Source organism: Hippoglossus stenolepis, chromosome 6 (genome assembly GCF_022539355.2).
Source record: "Hippoglossus stenolepis isolate QCI-W04-F060 chromosome 6, HSTE1.2, whole genome shotgun sequence".
Lineage (NCBI taxonomy): Eukaryota > Metazoa > Chordata > Actinopteri > Pleuronectiformes > Pleuronectidae > Hippoglossus > Hippoglossus stenolepis.
Genome location: NC_061488.1, coordinates 4475331 through 4494992, shown reverse-complemented (window position 1 = coordinate 4494992; position 19662 = coordinate 4475331). Strand labels below are relative to the sequence as shown.

The 19662-nt window shown below is 43.4% G+C and overlaps 2 protein-coding genes across 2 annotated transcripts; both read left to right on the top strand.

The window, feature by feature from the left end:
* The first annotated feature begins 363 nt into the window (after positions 1 to 363).
* On the top strand, positions 364 to 9503 carry tfcp2 (transcription factor CP2). The gene is made up of 16 exons (XM_035159056.2): positions 364 to 723; positions 1058 to 1275; positions 3094 to 3245; positions 3782 to 3858; positions 3989 to 4094; positions 4358 to 4464; positions 4751 to 4903; positions 4995 to 5105; positions 5363 to 5451; positions 5598 to 5667; positions 6348 to 6441; positions 7030 to 7120; positions 7235 to 7335; positions 7477 to 7619; positions 8047 to 8098; positions 8202 to 9503. The coding sequence occupies exons 2-16, from the start codon at positions 1154 to 1156 to the stop codon at positions 8237 to 8239; spliced, it is 1506 nt and encodes a 501-aa protein (XP_035014947.1). The 5' UTR covers positions 364 to 723; positions 1058 to 1153; the 3' UTR covers positions 8240 to 9503.
* Positions 9504 to 11498: 1995 nt separating this feature from the next.
* On the top strand, positions 11499 to 19453 carry csrnp2 (cysteine-serine-rich nuclear protein 2). The gene is made up of 5 exons (XM_035159054.2): positions 11499 to 12291; positions 14058 to 14230; positions 14404 to 14666; positions 15415 to 15711; positions 16321 to 19453. The coding sequence occupies exons 2-5, from the start codon at positions 14071 to 14073 to the stop codon at positions 17263 to 17265; spliced, it is 1665 nt and encodes a 554-aa protein (XP_035014945.2). The 5' UTR covers positions 11499 to 12291; positions 14058 to 14070; the 3' UTR covers positions 17266 to 19453.
* The last annotated feature ends 209 nt before the right edge of the window (positions 19454 to 19662 follow it).

The window sequence follows — 19662 nt, the reverse complement described above, 5'->3', positions numbered from 1 at the left end:
CCTTCTATCTATCTATCTATCCTTCTATCTATCTATCTATCTATCTATCCATCTATCTATCCTTTATCTATCTATCCATCTATCTATCTATCTATCTTTCTATCTCTCTATCTATCCTTCTATCTATCTATTTATCCTTTATCTATCTCTCTATCTATCTATCCTTTATCTATCTATCTATCTATCTATCTATCTATCTATCCATCCATCTATCCATCTATCTATCTATCTATCATCTATCCATCTATCCATCTATCCATCTATCTATCTATCTATCTATCCATCTATCCAACCTCATGTGTTATTGGCTTTGAACGGTGGGTGGCGATAATGAGCTACTTTCGAGCTACCGCAGGAAAAAAAATAACCACATGAAGAAGACCAACAACCGGAAGTTGCGTGTGCTCCTTTTCCTGACGGCGCTAGATAAACAAAACAAAAGCAAACACATTAATTCACATTTATTTAAGACGCTGAGTGAATTCTGATGGATCTCGGTTCATAGACATGTCCACCGGGAACCATTTATCCCCGTGAACCCCCATCCACCGAGGCCCAGAGAGGGGGTACGCATCCTCCGGGCGCTGAGTTCGCTGGCAGGCTGCTGTCGCTAGCTAAGCGGGTTAGCTCGACATGTTTATCTTCGTGCTGGGGAGAAGCAGCGCGACGTGATGACACGAACCCGTCGCGGTGTCGGCAAGTAGCTGCACTTTTCACCCGGAGGTAACTTCTTTACATCTCTAACGCGAGGGTGTGATTTTAATAAAGAGATGAGTTTTGGAAAGTGTGTGGCAGCTTCCTACCGCCGGTTGTGTGGATCCCAGGAGCAGTGGTGCATGGTTACATAAAGTGTGGCTGTGGTTGACTGACGTGTTGACTGACGTGTTGACTGACGTGTTGACTGAACCTCAGACGCTTTGCTCAGGAGGATAATCTGCTGCTGACATTGACTCTGTGATGATCTGATCTTTTTGTGTCACTTCATCCATTGAGTGTGTATTCAGAGATGGAGCCGAATCGCATGATAATAAACTCCTTGTGTCACTTTCCTCTGAAGATCAGGGACGGTTGTTGGGACACAGGTGTGAAACTCAAGTTGTTACCCAGAGCTGCACAAGCCCCCCCCACACACACCCCCCCACCTCCATCCATCATGGCGTGGGCTCTGAAGCTGCCTCTCACGGATGAGGTGATCGAGTCCGGACTGGTCCAGGACTTCGACGCCAGCCTGTCGGGCATTGGACAGGAGCTCGGTGCTGGAGCATACAGCATGAGGTACAGGATGAGTCCTCTGTTGTCATGGTTACCTACATATCTGTCCCACGACTTTATTCTATATGAATGTACCATATGAACTATTACTGTTTTATTATGTTGATAGTCATCTCAAAGTTCCCTCTGGGGTTTCAATCTCTAAAGTTAGATATTGTTCAGTGTGTAAGATTTAGGTGAAAGGGATCTATCGGCAGAAATTGAGTATAAAATAATCCTAGTGATCATATAAATTGTACTAGTTGTTGTTTTCTTTACCCTAGAATGGTTCTTTTATATTTAAACACTTTATATTTACATCTGGACCGGGTCCTCTCTACGGAGGCTGCCATGTTTTTTTACAGTATCCCAGACTGGACAAACTTAACACTTTTTAGTTTCCATGACAACTGAAGGCTACCTCAGGTTCTCTTTCATGCTTGGAAGGGGATTGTGAGGTGAGGGGGTGTTCAGCTGCAACATGCAACTTCACCACTAGATGTCACTAAATTCTACACACTGAACCTTTAAGATGAAATGGTCATATTCTGTGTTTTCACGTGTCCCAGAGCCTGTTAACAGTGTGATTATAATTACAAAATGAATTGAAAACCATTTCGATGATTTGTAATTTTAAAAGAATCACTGGTTTCAGTTGCTCTAATGTGAAATAATTTTTATAACTAGAATGACACTAAGTAGAGTGTATACCTCTGCCAAGGACCACCAGTCCTCTTATAAAAAACACATTTGATATGCACCAGATTGCACAGACTCAGAAACTCATCAAGATCCATTCATTATTTTTTGACAATCTCGCAATGTTAAAGAAATGCCCCAACTCTCCACAACATTTCATGGAAACCAGTTGAGAAGTTTTTATATAATCCTGCAAACTAACAAACAAGCAGAGATGAAAACGTTACCTCCTTGGCAGTGGTAATTATAAGTATTTCTCTCTTAATAGTAAAGTAAACTGTTTGTCTTTGGTTTTGAAGTGTTCATCAGTTAAGATAACTCATCAATGGAGACTTTGATGGGAATTATAACATCTGTCAAGGAGGTTCTGTTCAGACCCTTTAGTGTTTGTTTGTTTATTTATCAGCAGGGTTATGTAAAAACACTGACCTGATTTGCACCATGACCCGACTCTTCATTTGGCTTGAGCCGGGGAATATCCCATTAAAGTTTGGTGCTGATTTGAGGAAAAGGGCAGAACAAGGACTTTTTGTATCTCTTTCCTCAGCATTGGGAGATAAGGCATTTTGTCAGGGTTGGGGTAAAGCAGAGCCCTCACTCAGTATAAATATCTGCACTCAGTTCTGTGGTGTTTAGTCTGGTGAGTTTGAATTCAAGTCTTTAAAGTCCAGATAGATATTTATGATGCAGCTGCTCAGTTTTTCATGATTTAAATTATATAAAATCCATTTGGATTTTGCTGACTCAAGCACTTTGCTCTACAGGAAAAAGATTCCTCCTTTGTGTCCCCTTCTGGCTCATTAAATGATGCTGCACAGGCTTCAAAGTACCTGCATTTTCCTTGAAATTCTTGTATCGAGAGGAGAAATGAGACACCCACTGGATACCCTGGTATTTAGTGATGTAACCCAAATTGCCTCGATGCTAATTAATGAACTGGAAAGTTAACAAACTCAGTAACCTGCCTTCCAGCCTCATGTGTTGTCTGGTGATGGTGGAGTGAGACTCTCCATGTGATTTGACATTATTTTTAACATGAGGTTGATAATAATCAATTCTAACATTTTAATATCAATGTTTACTTTATGTAGACTGATGTTTGTTGGCGGCTAAATGACAGCTTTGTACCTTTTTGTTTTCCAGTGATGTACTTGCCCTCCCCATCTTCAAGCAGGAGGAGTCCAACCTTCCTCCAGACAACGAAAACAAGATCCTTCCCTTTCAGTATGTTCTGTGTGCAGCTACCTCGCCAGCCGTTAAACTGCACGATGAAACACTCACCTACCTCAACCAAGGTTAGCACCGGGAGTTCTGTTTCATCTCTAAACACTCGAGTCAAAAGCTACTGAAAGCCAAATCACTTCCCCTGTTTTATTACCCGAAGGACTGTAAATCTTTATAGACCAATTTGATAGTGGGCACTAGAGGTGGAGAAAAACAATCAGTATAAAATGATGTTGCAATATAGTTTGAGAGGGTTTGTTGCACCGATAGAGTGAAACGTTCTTTTCTAACTGCTTGGTCTGTTTTTATCTTTTCTCCTTTTGTTACACAGATATTATGAATCTGTCTCATAATGTATGTTGCATTGCTTTATTGTCATGCAACTGTTACCAAGGGAAACATAGTGTATCTTAATAATATTTTAGTTGTGTTTTATGTTGTGAGTTTTGTCTTGGAAATCAATGACAAAACAAGGATGTGCTAATGTTGCACTATTTCGAGCAGCATGACTAAAAGGTTAGATATCTTCTGTGGGTGTTTGGTGTCCTGTGACCGTCTGGTTGAAAGTGAGACCCATTTATTTACTGTGAGGACCTTTTCATTACAGGACAGTCCTATGAAATTAGAATGCTTGACAATCGGAAAATTGGGGAACTTCCGGAAATCACGGATAAAATGGTGAAGGTAAGAGTCTGACATGCCGTCACAAGTTGTTACAGGTCAGTGTCTGCCAGGTGAAACCAGAGTTAAAGTGTTTGAATAGCATTTGCATCTCCTTGGAATCTCTTGTTAACTGAATCTCTCTGGATTTCAGAGCATTATTCGTGTAGTGTTTCATGATCGGCGGCTTCAGTACACAGAGCACCAGCAGCTGGAAGGCTGGCGCTGGAACAGGCCCGGGGATCGCATCCTCGACCTCGGTGAGCTCAGAGAGACAAATGTCTGTCCCCGGCAGTTCTACATCTTCTCAATTCTACTTGTTTTGTATGTGGAAAGAATGTTGCTGTGCAGCCTTGTATGTTTATTAACCTCCGAGATTTTCTAGGTAAATCTTCCATAAATTCATCATCTGGACTGTTAAACTGAACGTGAAGCACAAGATGGCGGTGGTGACATTTTGGAGAAGATGGTGTCCATTAAGAATTCTTCTGATAACAGCCTGTTTTGCATTGATCCGTTGCAGATATCCCCATGTCTGTCGGCATAATCGACCCCAGGGCTAACCCTACTCAGCTTAACACTGTGGAGTTCCTTTGGGACCCATCAAAAAGAACCTCAGTTTTTATCCAGGTAGAGCGACGAAACAACACTGTTGTTTTCCTGAATCACTTTCATTCATGAAAAGCAGTGGCAGTAATCCTAGGCATTTTATAGCACTAAGCTTGTTAACATTTAGTCTACTCACCTATTCTGTTTTGGCAAAATGTAAAGTGAATGTTATTCTGCAAGCAGTAATTACTAATACACTGAATTTGTAAATATTTGTTTTTTCTAGTATTGATTTCTCAGATTTAATTGTTATTTTATAACTCAATGCCCTTAATAGATTAAAGTTTAATATTCTTTTCTTTTTTAGGTTCACTGCATTAGCACAGAATTCACTATGCGCAAGCACGGGGGCGAAAAGGGCGTCCCCTTCCGCATCCAGATCGACACTTTTAAAGAGAATGAGAGTGGAGAGTACACAGAACACCTCCACTCTGCCTCCTGTCAGGTCAAAGTCTTTAAGGTGGGGGGACTGAGAGAAACAGAGAAGAATAGTTCATGTGCTAAAATGCAAACGCTTGTTGATTTAATGACCCACGCGTGATGTGTTTCAGCCTAAAGGTGCAGACAGAAAGCAGAAGACAGACAGGGAGAAGATGGAGAAGAGGGCACCACAGGAAAAGGAAAAGTACCAGCCATCCTACGAAACCACAATACTGACAGAGGTTAGTATGTGAGACAAAGTATAAAATGATAGTTGCCAATTCCTGGTCTTTCTGTCGCCTAATTGATTAATCAGCTCATCAATTTAGCTCAACTTCCTGCAAACTTTGTAAAACTATAAAAATAAAGTTGTGGCTAGTACACGAACAGACTGAAGCACAAACTGAGCAGGAGCTGAATGTAAATGAAGAAGCTGCAGCAGAAGTGTTTCCTGAATTTATTCAGATGCCACAATAACCAAAGTGTTTGTCTTTGGCAGTGCTCTCCCTGGCCTGAGGTCACGTACGTCAGCAACTCGCCATCTCCCGGCTTCAGCAGCACACACAACAGCTTCCCGGTTCCAGAAGGGTAAACATTTCCTACCAATACTTTGTTTAATTTACCACAAAGAAGTGGCTGTGTGGTGGGTGATGTGTAGATTCCTCTTGATGCAGATGATCATGAGACATTCAGAATCACAGACTCCAACATGGTAACATTGTCATCCTTTTTAGGAACGGATCACCAACCCACCAGCCGGAGCCGGTGGTTCCGGTACCAGAAGTAATCGCACAGGTCTCTGATGTAAGTACATTTTTCATTTTTTACATTTATATGACTGTGTGATTTCCTCCTGCTTCACTGTATATTAATGTTCACAAATACAAATCTGACATCTTAGTGTTACACATCTGCCTCCCAGTGGATTTACCAACGCACTTTGAAAACTGGAGTTAAACTGGAACCTGTGTTGTGGTGTGAATGATAGTGTTTGATGATAACAAATCAAAAACACGAGTTCAACTTATGCTGAAACTGTTTCCTGTCCATTACACGAGACAAGCCAATGATTCAATACCTCTATTACAACCTTAGAACACGATTTTCAGAATATTCAATTGTGCTCAACGCTGTGTATTCAGGCAGCTGTCGAGCTGATCTGTCTCAGTGATATACACACGTGGAGAAAAGGAGGCGGACACAAGCAGAATGTATCTGCTGCATCACTTTACCCACTAATACATTAACTCAAGGTTAAATATGTAGATTCAGGCTAATTTATGTTGAGAGCACAGTAACTGTTACATTTTCATTTCTGTCTTTAAAATGGATGGTTGGAAATGTTTGTATTTGAATATAATGACTGTCGATAAATCTGTACATCTTAAAGCTAAGGACAGATATGATGTAGTAGCCTTTTAACACAAGGTTGTGGTGGTTCTGTGTTTTCAGCTGCGTTCTGTCTTGTTTTTTTTCCATCTCAGAATTTGTTACCCACGGCAACACCACAGGATGCACAACAGTGGCTTCACAGAAACCGCTTCTCCCCCTTCTGTCGGCTCTTCACCAACTTCTCAGGTAAAACGGCCCCCAGATATGGAATGATCACAAATGATACAAATATTTGAGTCTAGTGTCCCCTCACATCTGCTGCTGCTAAAGGTGATGGCAGGAAAAAGGGAGAAAGAAATCTGGTTTGATATCTTGACGAGATCAAGTGTAAAGACCTAACGTAAGAAAAGAAGAGACGTCCATTTCAAAAGATGTAACCGTCACCGCCCTCATACAACATCCATGTGTCGTTTACGTTGGCGTGGTTCTTGAGCAATACGTCCACTAGAGGACAGTGCAGAGTCCAGAGGTTCTGACAACAACAAACATGGGGCTGACAGTGGAGGAGGTTGTGATAATGCACTTCTTAAGCCCAGGTGAAGTTACATCAAGAGATCAGCAACTACTAAAGTGTTTTCCCATGTTGGTGAAAATTCTTCCTCGTGCCCAGTGGCTGTCTTGCTTGAACTATTGGTTACACTGCCCCCCCCAACGATTTCCAGTGGCACTGCTCTGTTTTGTTTTGTCCGTATATGTTAGATATCCCAAAACCAACTAGCGTTTGCGTGTGGAGGGTTTTCTGCTCTTAACCGAGGTCTTGTTTCCGTGCACCAGGGGCAGACCTGTTGAAACTGACCCGGGACGATGTCATTCAGATCTGTGGCCCAGCAGATGGTATAAGACTCTTCAATGCACTGAAGGGACGGTGGGTCTTTTATATATAAACCTACCTGAGAACATGTCATTTATCTCGTATATATCCAGAAGTGCTTCACAAGTTTCTGAACATGTTCTTCTTCTGTGTGGATGCTGCTTGCAGTGTGGTACGTCCGAGGCTGACCATCTACGTTTGCCAGGAGTCTCCGGAGGCACGAGATCAGAAACACGAAAACGGAGACGCTGCCACCAACACATTCTTTAGTTAGTTTGTTGTCCATCTTTGTTTGTGCAGAAATCGTTCCTAAAACTTATACTTACACATTAAGCTGCATTTTACTGTGTAGTAATGACGGAGAGGAAGTGAATAGTGTTGATCATACCTGCTCTTCTGTCTGGCCGCAGTTTATCACGCCATCTACTTGGAGGAGCTCACAGCGTCTGAGCTGACGGAGAAGATCGCTCAGCTCTTCAACATCTCACCCAGACAGATCAATCAGATCTTTAAACAGGGTCCTACTGGCATCCATGTGCTTGTTAGTGATGAGGTGAGACCATGTATTTTTTTCCTGTAATCTCCTGCTCTCGCTCTACCAAAGTTACATGTTAAACCACAGACGTTATATAAGGATGGACTTCCTGACGTTTTAATTATTTGATGTTCTAAAAACTGAGTAAAACATCATGATTGACAGCTAGGACTGACTCCTGATTGGTCGAGTGCAGGTATTGGTGGGACTTCAATGCAACAGCTTCCCCCAAAGTCGCTACTGTGCAGACTCTGGCTCCAAATGACGGCATTGGTTCAAAATGGCCACCTTCGTATCTAGGCTATTTCGGCTTTTTTAAATCTATGCTTTAAAGTCACACGTATATGAGCTGACATCAGTCGACTAGTTGTCTTTGCACGTGTCAGTAAACTGCTTTATCGAGTTTTCCTCCAACATTAAACCATTGACTCTATTTTTTTACCAGATGATCCAGAACTTCCAGGATGAAGTGTGTTTTATTCTGGACACAATGAAAGGTATGTGTGCACGACAGTAATCGATCATGATGACTAATTTCTGTATTTTAGCACAGAACCTTAACCTTCCACTGCTCCGTTGTCCTTTTTCTTTTCTCTCCAGATGACTCAAACGAAGGCTACCACATCATCTTGAAGTGAATACTGGGCAGGAGCTTTTCTTAAGACCCGATCCACTCACTCCCTCTAGAGCCTCGTACTCCTCGCTGTTCTCGGAATATGCCGCGAATGCCCCACAAAAACTCTCGAGGCTGCTGAGAGGAACCTGCGACTGAATCCCCTGGCCCCTCTCCTCACTAAACCTTATTGTCTTACTTCTGAGGGAGTGACTCTGATACCACAGTGACGTAATGCTCTCCTTCGTACCCTGCCATTGCACCCCAGCCTCGTACGTGGTTGCATTTTTCCTCTGTCGCTTATGTCTCATGCAAGGGGTTAGTGGCACTACAGCTGCTATCGCTGTTTATCTGTTCGTTGAGCGTCTGGTGTGCCAAAGCTCTGTGCTTCAGAATCAAATGTGTGTTTCTTTTTAAAACCGTCAACCAAAAACCAGAAGGTATGAAATCAAAGCTAGAAATGTAGAGAAACGGTTACATTGACAGGTCTTGACTTTCAGAGTGATGCAGCATGGATTCTCGTCTTCATGCTAGGTAGCCTCATGGGAGCCTCTTAATGCCAGGATGCAGGAAACTTTATACAAGCAGACACAATCCCAGTCACATCACACAAGAGGCATCAAAAATCAGCAATCAGGACATGAAGGGAAACTGCTGGAGTCCAGCTTTGCTTCGGCAACTTCTCAGACAGCTAACAACCTCCACTCATTTGTATTTGAGTAAAAAAAAAAAGGTTTTCCAGGCTCCCAAACACTGTTAGATCCTTAGAGTTAGTGCAGAGCGCTCGAGGTTGTATCTTACAAATCTAGAAAGATGATGAATCACCGTCTGTGTTCGTGATCACACCAGCAAACTGTCTCTGGTCCATGTGCTTCCGAGCTTTCAGCTTATTTAGCACCATTTTATTTTTTATTTTATATTTAACGTTATTTTTAAGTAGATCATTGTTTTAAGATGCTTTCCCCATGAAGCATGCGTCATGTCGGCCATTATTTTAATACTCCTTTTTTTTTTAAACCTTTCTTACATCTCTTCATCATTGTCTTTGGATGTCACCACTTCCAAATACTAACTCATGTACCGGCACACCAGAGCTGCATGTGACACGTTGTGGTTAGTCCATGTTCAGGCCATTGTACTGCTTACATGGAAATCCATAGCTTGACATTTTAGATCTCCATAGTAGCCTCCACCTCATCGACATTATTAAGATTCTTACCCATGTACTGACCGCCGTCTGTTTCTCTCCTCGTAATCTTTGCAAAAATAAAAATGTTTTTTTAAACCAAGTCCCCAACAAAGTAGTTAAGTGAGACATGATTATTTTAATACTATTTAATACACAGCTTTCACAGATGAGGAGGCTTAGTACATACATTGACGCCCATTATGTTGCCATGGTAACTAGATTTTGACAAGCTAATTATTATCATGTCATGCACAGTAAATCAGATCGAGCCGAGCTGCAGGTTCTTGTTTAATGTCGTCGATGTCAAGAAAGAAGCCAGAAAAGAATCACTGTTTCCCAGCATGCTCTGGTGCAGGACATATTTTAAACAGCTAATTATGATAATAATTTTCAAAACACAATTACAAAGTGCTTTACAGAATCGAAATCAGGGCCTGTAAAAACAACATGGAAGGTAAAACCAAACTAAAAAGCAAGGCATGAAAAACATGGCTTGTGACATGAATAATACCATTTAATTAACATATAATACACATCCATGTTCATGTTAACCAGATTTTGACAAGACAATAATACACATACTCAACAGTGGATCAGGAGGTGCAGGTTTGTTTTTTATTATTTCTGTTTTCTGGTAACCATCAAAACATTTTCACATCTGTTTCTGCTCAATATTCACAAAGACACAAAACAAATACATGATCAAACTGTATATTTCCCAACATGCTTTGGGGCACGGCATGCCCGTGATGTCACATTAATAGTAACTGCTTAACTAAATGAAACCAAATGCAGCACACAGGCAATATGAAAACAACCAAACATGAAAAATAGAACATGCAGTCAAAACCAACATGGAAGATAAGACCAAAAAAACATACAGATGAAAAAATACAAACACGACATATGAATAATACTATCACATAAGACACAGCTTTGGACACTCGTTGTGTTGCCATGGTAAATACACTTTGACCAGGCAATAACAATAATGTTGTAAAGAGGTAATTCAGATCGAGCTGAGGTCTTTGATGTCATCTTGTATCGTCAAAGATATTCACATCTGTTTCTGCTCAAAATGAACAAAGAAGCAAAAAATACAAAAATCACTCCCAGCATTCTCCAGTGCAGGGCCTGCCTGTGATGTAAGTATATACTATTATTACTACTACTACAACTACTACTATTATATCTACTTATCATAACTATAATAATAACTTTTAAATTTTCATTTACACAAAGCATGTAATGACATCATGGAACATAAGACCTAAATAAAACATAAAGCATTTGATGACTCAGGTGAAATCCAAAACATTTGACATGTGATGAACACAGATTCCCCTTGTTGGACACACGGGGAGACTTACTACATACACGTTGCCATGGTAACTAGATTTCCACAGGCCGCATACAGTAAATCAGATGTAGCTGCAGTGTTTAATATCATCTGTGTCATGGAAACCATCAAAACAATTTAATAAAATCACATATGTTTCTGCTCAATATGAACAAAGAAGCAAAAAAAAATTTGGTCCCGCTACTCCTCCCGCAGTTTTTGACGCACATGCACAAAAAATACATCAAAACGTGTAATGGTGTGATCTGTCTATTCTAAAACGGTTCGCTCATAAATTGCGAAAAACTGCGGGAAAAAATTGAACGGGAGTCAATGGGAGCCTTCATCAAAGTAACGAGTGTCAGTGGTCAGAGATCAAAGGAATCGTTGATGTCTTTGACAGTTGCAAAAGTGAAGATTTCACCTTTTTCGAGCGGGCCAGTGAGCTCAGTATCTCGTTCTCTGTCTCTCTCTTTAACCAGCCACTCGGTTTCTCTCTCTCTCTCTCAAACTGAAACAGTCTCTGGACCTCGGCAGGAAGCACTTCCAAATTTCCAGGGAGGAATTTTCTAGTTATAACTGTAATAACAACTTTTCAATTTTCATTTACAAAGTACTTTACAGAATAAAATCAGAGCATCCAGTCAATATACTATTACATACTACTATTACTACTTCTACTACTAATACTAGTATCTTTATCATTGTTATTATTAAAACTCTAATGTTTAATATCGTCCATGTCATGAACCATCAAAAAAAATAATCCCATCTGTTTCTGCTCAATGTGAACAAAGAAGCGGAAAAAAAAAAGGAAAGTCACTATATTTCCCAGCATGCCTTGGTGCAGGGCATGCCTGTGATGTCACAATAAGTATATATACGGCTGCGGGGAAGAATCGGTGCCTCCATTGTTACACTGTAACAAACGGGCCGGGGCGGAGCGGGGAGGAACAGGCGGCTTCTCCTCAAGATCAAAGGCAAACTGCAACATTGTAACGAATCGGGCCAAAAAAAAAAAGAAACAAACAACAAAGAAATCGCGTAAAACCGAGAGGACGAAGAGAAGCTGTCCCCGGAACCATCGATCCCCGCCCCGGTGAGAAGCAGACACACACACCAGGAGGATAAACGAACACAGATGTCAGCGGATTTCTCCAAAAGAGAAGATTTGACAGTGTCTGGGAATAAATCTGATCATATGACGCTTCCTCCTCCTCCTCCTCCTCCTGCTGCTCCTCCTGCTGTGGCCTTTAAACCGAGAAACATGCAGAGCTCCTGATTTCTGCCTGATCTCCCAGAACAATGAGCATGGAGGAGCCTCACATCACATCATAGGTCCGTGCTGCTCTTTGACAATCACTCAGCCTTTGAGGCAGATCACGGTGGGTTTGCATCGCAGACTGGTTCCCCCCCCACCCCCCTTCCCCAGAAAACCATCATCTCACTGGGCGTTATTAGAGGATTGATGTGCTGCTGCTGCTGGTGCTGCTGGGAGGAGAAACCACCGACGAGCTGGTTGGAATAAGGGTCTTTGATTCTGCCCCAGGTAAGAGGGTGTAGAGTTTCACTGGTGTGTGTGTGTGTCACTGGTGTGTGTGTGTGTGTCTGTGTTGTACTGGAAAGAGAGGAAAATGTGCACGTCAGACTGAGAACATCCAACCTTCCCCCAACACAACATAACACAACACAACACAACAATCTGGTCAGTTTTCTGCAAGTGTAACAAACACCTCCTCCACACTGCATGTTCCCCTGAAGGTAAATACACCAGGAAGTCACAATTGTCCTCAAACAAACACACAGACTCACACACAGACACACAAACACACACACACAAACACACAGAGACTCACAGTCCAAACCAACAGAACCCGAAGGTGACTGGTTTTCATTCACATCAAAATGCAGCCTCTGCTCTATTTCTACCCGAGTCCCAGTTGGAAAATGGTTCACGTCGATGCTTTTTTAATTTCACTGGTATCTTCTATCGAGTACTTATTGAGTCATGTGCATTTTCAATGATTTCTCCCTCTGCAACATGACATTCAGCCGTCCACAGCATCTCCCTGAGCTCAGAGGTCGGTGGCACAGTTGCACCTGTCATTTTACCAGAAAGCCTTTTTAAATCCCAGTGGAATCAGCACGTCTGCAGCTCCAGGGTCCGTCTCTATCAGGCCTGGTCTGTCGACGCAGCTTCAGGGCAAACTGACGTGTTGGGTGTTATAGGAATGAGTAAATATTGGCCCTGTCTATGGCTGTGTTCTCCTTTTGAGGGCTTTCAAACCTGCTGTAGCTTCCTCCTTTCAGATTGAGAGTCTAACATGTTAAACCCCCTCACACAGATGTGGAGTTGCAGGTTAAACTAGTAATCAGCCGTGTTAGTATGGATGCATGTGTGATGTTGTAAGTTTGTCGTCATGCTGCATCGCTCAGAGTTTTGTATTTTCAACACACGATCCATAAACGAATAAACGTGATGTTTTTTTTGAAATATTTCGCACCTTGTACTGTAGTGATATCTGCAGTATGAGGAATGATGATTGAATATGTTGCACCAGGCCTTATCCAGGACATACAGTTGTGTGATAAACCAGTAATTACCTGCTGTGTAAGTGTCTTAGTCACACTGCAGGGACTCATCACATCATGAGCACAAGGTGCCACTTGTATTTAGTTATTTACAGATATATTTAAAATGTATTGACATGGATTGTGCGGTGAAAATCCAAAACTTTGTGCGTTGCGGCGTGACAACAAACTTATAACATCACACACAGACACACACACATCCAGCTGTTTCCATCCGCTCACCTTGTCTGACCTCTCCTGCCGATATGATCGATCTCACACACACAAACACAAACACACACAGACACACACACACACACACCTCCCTGCACTCTTTACAACTGTATTAAGAGAGAAGAATGAAGAAATAAAGAGAGTAAAGCCGAGGAGATCATTTGCCTCAGAGCTGTTCGTGTAGACCATGCTTTCCTAGTTGCCATGGCGACGTTTCTAGACTTGATTTTCAAAGTAGGATTTCATGTGAGAAAGGGTTTCGGGGCTGGTGGGAGGGGGGGGGCAGAGAGAGAGGAAATGATGGAGCTGGAATACAGATGAAAGGAGACAGGACCAAACAGCTGATGTCACCTTTTCTTGTGTCTGTGTTGAGAGTTGGTATTTGAACGGGTCGATCCAGACGATCCAGAGCGTTTTGGTCTCTTTACGTTAATAAACAAACGGGACACGTTGCCACAGACGACGTCCGCGCCGCCTCTCGTTCACCTGCACGTGTCTCTCTGCCCTCAGACACCGAGTTTCCATGGAGGCAGCTTCGGCCCTCAGCCTCAAACGACGATATGAAGAGGTGGACCACGGCTCTCCGTTCTCGACGCCGAAGGACTCTGACGATGACATCTCCAGCAGTGACAGCGTCGACAGCTGCGACAGCCTCAACCCCCCCTCCAGCGCTGCATTTACCCGTAAGGAACCACTGGAGACGCACATTAAAGGCAACACACTCTGAAACCCACCCGAGCAGTTCATTAGGCAGAAGTAGTCTCAGGCATTACTCATGTGTAACGATACGTCTCCTCCTCCTCCTCCTTCCCTCCTTCCCTCCCTCCCTCCCTCCCTCCCCTCCCTCCCTCACCAGCGACCTCCATCCTCAGACAGCACAAGCCGTCACTGGGGGGGAAGCGGGTGCGTTTCGACGTGGTGACGGTGTACTACTTCCCCCGGCGGCAGGGCTTCACCAGCGTGCCCAGCCAAGGGGGCAGCTCGCTGGGCATGGCCCGCCACCACTCCTCCATCAGACACTACACGCTGGGCGAGTTCGCACGTGAACAGGAAACCAGCCACAGGCACACGCTGCGCCAGCACCTGCGCCAAGAGAAGCTCAATGCCCGCAAGATGAAGGTAAATCCGCTGGTTGAAGGAACGAGGGTTTGATTTCCACAGGTTAGTCAGAGGAGCATTGATTGAAGGAGTCTGGTTTTAAACACAGTGTAGATTACAGGTGGAAAGAACATTTACTAGAGGTAAAGGCACATTTCTGTGTATATCACACTGTAATAACAAGGGAAAGTAACAGTGCATTGTTCGAGAAATAGTAATTATTTGATTTAATAAAAGATCCTGGCAAACAGGGAAGTCTTTGGCACTGATTTTAAAGAAGAAGTGTTGCAGCGAACCTGCACTCCAGGAGCTCGTTCCAAATACGTGGAGCATAAAAACTAAATGCTACAAGAACAGTATTTTATAAAAATTTAATGTACTGTGCTTTTACTCTACTACAGGGAAATGTTGTCCTTTTTACTCCATAAGACATTTAGCTGCTCTTCAATTTAAGATTTATCGTTTTGTCTTGTGACTGAACAAAAAGCAGCGTCTGTGTGATTTGAATCACAGAAGCTGGTTTTCTACAGACTGAATATTTTTTATTTCACACATTGTTTCATTGACTCAAATGGGATTATGAATTTACTTCGAGTATTTTTTACATTTTGGTACTGATGCTTTTTCTTAAAACAATATGTCTCCCACCTTAGATAAAACATCAGTCATTAATCATCTATAATCAATAAGAAACCTCTTTAAGTTGAAATAGGGAATCACTCCACGTGATGTCCTCAGCTCACAGTTGTACGCTGACTGTTGCCCACAGCTGACGAGGAACGGCACCGTGGAGTGCGCCCAGGCCGACCTGCTGACTCTGGAGGACGTGTCAGACGAGGACCTGGACGTGGACGGGGTGGAGGTGGACGACTGTTTCTTCCTCCAGCCGCTGCCCACAAAGCGCCGCCGGGCCCTCCTTCGAGCGTCTGGCATCGCCCGCATAGACGCCCGGGAGAAAGCGGAGCTCAGAGCCATCCGCCTCTCCAGGGAGGAATGTGGCTGCGACTGCCGTCTGTACTGCGACCCCCGACACTGCGGCTGCAGCCAGGCCGGAATCAAGTGCCAGGTAATGACTGTGTGTGTGTGTGTGTGTGTGTGTGTGAGTGTGAGTGTGTGTGCAGAAAGAAGAGAGGCAGTCTGCTGAGGCTCGGATGAGTCCGAACGCTCAGCTCGATAAAATCTCTGCCTGGTTTTCCACACTTCAATCATTTTTTATTTAATGTCATCTGTGGAGAAGCTTTTATTTTCCCTCTGAAGATTCTTCGTGAAGCTGAAGGTGAACATAATAATAAATAGATATGAAATGAATGATGATTGAATTCTGTGTAGCTGCTTCAGTCTCATGCTGGTTCACTGTCACAGCGTGTTGGGATATTAATTACACTTTTTCCAACTATGACAATCATGAAAAAGGCCTGTTAATCTAATTGTAATCTAATATATAAGATATGATTTAACTATAAAGCACAATTTGATTCATTTCCATATAAAAGAAGGTTTCTGCTGCAGATTTGTACTAAAACGTATTAAATCAATATTTAACGTTTATTTAAAACCAGAACAGAAAAGGCTGTGTGTGTTATTTGTTTTTCTCTTTCTCACCGTGACCTATTACGTTATTGTTCAAACAAAATGAGAGTGAAAGTGAAACCACTTCCTCTGCTTCCTTCCTCAGGTGGATCGAATGTCTTTCCCGTGCGGCTGCTCTCGTGACGGCTGTGGAAACGGAGCCGGTCGCATCGAGTTCAACCCGCTCCGTGTGCGAACTCACTACCTGCACACCATCATGAAGCTGGACCTGGAGAAGAGGAGGCTGCTCATCCATGGGACCGGGGACCAATATGCTGAATCCGACCCGATATCCTCCCCCACTTCCACGTGCCCCACTTCCCCGGACCTGTCCTCTGAGCTGGAGGAGAGCGAGCTGCAGGCGGTCAGACAGGTTCAGGATCTCCTGGCTGAGGAGGACATACTGGAGCGAGAGAACGAGACGGCTGTGCTGCACCTGCAGAGCGCGGAGGAGCAGGAGAGGAGGGAGCGGGAGGAGGCCGAAGGGGAGGCGCTGCAGCAGGAGCTGGGTACTGGAGGTCTCTCAGAGCCTCTCTGCCTTCTGCCTGGTGCTTTGGGAGGGGAGCTGACGGAGCAGGCGGAGGTACCGGGTGTGGAGCAGGTCCTCCTGCAGGGGCCGTTCCCCACCGGGGCCACAGTGTTGTGCATCTCTGACCACCAGGAGGAGAACCCCTCCGACCTCCTCAGAGACTCCACCTCTCTGCTCTACTATCAACTCAGTCCCATAGAGCCGGGAGCCTTTGAGACGCTGCCCAGGGCGGAGGAGGCCGAACAGGAGGAGCGCTTGGTGAAAGAACAACATGCGGGAGGAGGCGAGTGTGTGAAGGGGAAACAAGGAGGTGGAGAGGAGTCGAAGGATGATTCGCCTGAAAAAATCACCTGCAGGCCGAGTTTGGGCAAGTGTCTGAGCGACGTGATCCTTTGCTCAGAGGAACGTGTGGCAGTGGAGGAGGAGAAGCCGTCGAGTCGTCAGCGCAGCCTCCCCGAGGAGCAGAGCCGAGGAGCGTCCTGCTCGGAGGGAGAGCTGGATCCACTGCCTCCGGAAGTTTAATTCTAGCTTCTCCGCAGATATTTGCACAATAGCTTCATCAAAGATGAATAAATTACATATTTACACATTTATTACAGCTATCATCGAGAACGATCACAGGTTTCAATCTCTCGTATTGACCGTCACTAAAATATGTGGAGGATGAGCTCGAGTATAACGATACATGAGGGTGGGGAGATGCTGAAAGCACATACACATCACTCCTCAGAAGTCAAACGGATGCAGTTACAAGGCAGCGGTGTACGTAATTCAGTCGGGGTTGATGAGTGCGGCCTTAATGGAAAAACATGTGTGTGTAGGAGTCATTTGTCGATGAAAAGTACATCGAGTAGTGTTTTGATAATTTCCTACACAGCAAACAGAGCAGTGTGTGAATGCTGACATTAGCCTTTTGTGTGGCGGTATTTAAAGCCGTTCAACACAAATTGTTTTTGTCGTGCGCAAGAAGCTGGTGTGGTCAGATACTCACCGGCTGAGTTTCCATTACAGTCGTCGTGCTGTAGTCAAGCCAAATGAAGGCCTCTGATAGTATCCTCCGCTGAAAATAGACCTAATAATCCTGGAAATACTTGTTTTTTTGTGTACTGTATATGCATTTTGCAAAAGTGCAGGAGAGCGAGAGAGAGCCGAGGTTGCTGCTTTTTAAAAAAAATACGTGTGCACGTCGTGAACTGAGGGTCGGTGAGTGTTTGTGGCTCTGCTGCATCGAGACGCCAAGGTGCAGCGTCTCGGAGCAGCAGACGGCCGCCGGCCTCGCTCGCTGCTCGTGCTCACCTCGGGTTTGATTCGTCGGGAAGTAAAAGAAAAAAGAAAAAAAACACTAAAAAACCTAGTTTACCTGTAGTTGCAATGCCTATGATATTATTTGTTGTGTATTTCGTGAATTTAGATGATGTTGGTCATTGTTTTTGTTTGAGTGAAAAGGAAATGTTCCTTTCACGATGCAGCACCGTGACGCCGTGTAGTCGTGTCGCGTCGCGAGGGAAAACGCCTCGCTCCTCTTTTTGTTCTCCACGAGTTGAAGATTTGATTCTGAATCAAGTTGAATATCATAATGAAGAAATCTGATTTTTTTTAAGAGACAATGAAAAACAACAGCCTGTGCTATTGAAGGTAGTTCAATGAAACGATGTGATGTTACTAATTTATGGAACAGATTGACCACAACCCTGAATTTGTGTCTGTTATTTTCACTCTTTGTGTGTGTGTGTGTGTGTGTGTGTGTGTGTGTGTGTGTGTGTGTGTGTGTGTGTGTGAGTGAGGGGGTGGGGGGGGGTATATTAGTGAGGATGTGTACTTTATTCAGAAAGGTGCTGACGTTACAGATCTACAATTCTCTCCTTTTCCTCCCGACCATCAAGAGAAATATGATTTTTCTTTTCATGGAGCTGTTTCTCAATGACTGACGTTGACGAAGTGAGGTGTGGGAGAGCCCCCTGTAGGAACGCAATAGCTACTGCACTGAGAAGAAAATCATTACCGGGGCCCTTATGGAATGAGGTTGTTCTAGTCATCCAGTATGTAAATGCAATCTTGTAACTATTTCAGTCTTTTAAATGTCTTTCTTGTCTGATTGATGCTGATCTGCATAAGTGTGCCGACTCTTCTGACACTAAACCGATCCTTTGTCTTGTTGCCTGAAGTTACAGCTGTTGGTGTTAACGGCTGATGCCAAACACAGGATGTGCTGCCGTGTAGGAGACGTCTGATGTTTTACTTTATTGCCTTTTAATATTGATTTTTTTTTTAAACTGTCTTAATATAAATCTACTTAAGAGTTTGCACCAAAGCTGTGGTTTCAAGCCTGATGACACGATGCTTACGTCCATCAGCCTCTTCCAGGCTTTGGAGTTATTGTTGTGTTCTCATATGACCCGGCCTCGCCACACCGCCATCTTCTGAAGTGAGGACGACGACAAGCTGCCTGTTGTGGAGCTCGTGTCCTCGGCCTTCCACTAATAGACTTAGGTTTGAAACCACCGCATCAAATGAACTCCGGTGCACCACGTGATTGTGTGTCTGTCGGGCGTGAATGAGGAGAGTGAGTGTGTTGGAAAGACTGATATGATTTGACTTCATCCAAGGAGCCGTGAGAACGACTGTCATGCTAACTGTTGCCTAAAGTGGACAAAAAGGTTTTTTTATACAAAAGTGAAAACAATAAAATACTAATTTCAAAAAGGAAAAAGTTTTGTGTGTGTTGATTTTTTTTAGAATAACTGATACTTTTATTTGTATGGAACCTTTCAACTGTTAAACAAAACATAATAAACAAAATCATACAATAGCATTTTAAATCAAAGACAACAAATAATATGAAATCATTTAAAATCAGTTGCTATAGAAAATGATGAAAGGAACATAAGCAATAGATAAAAAACAAACAGTGAAGTTTCA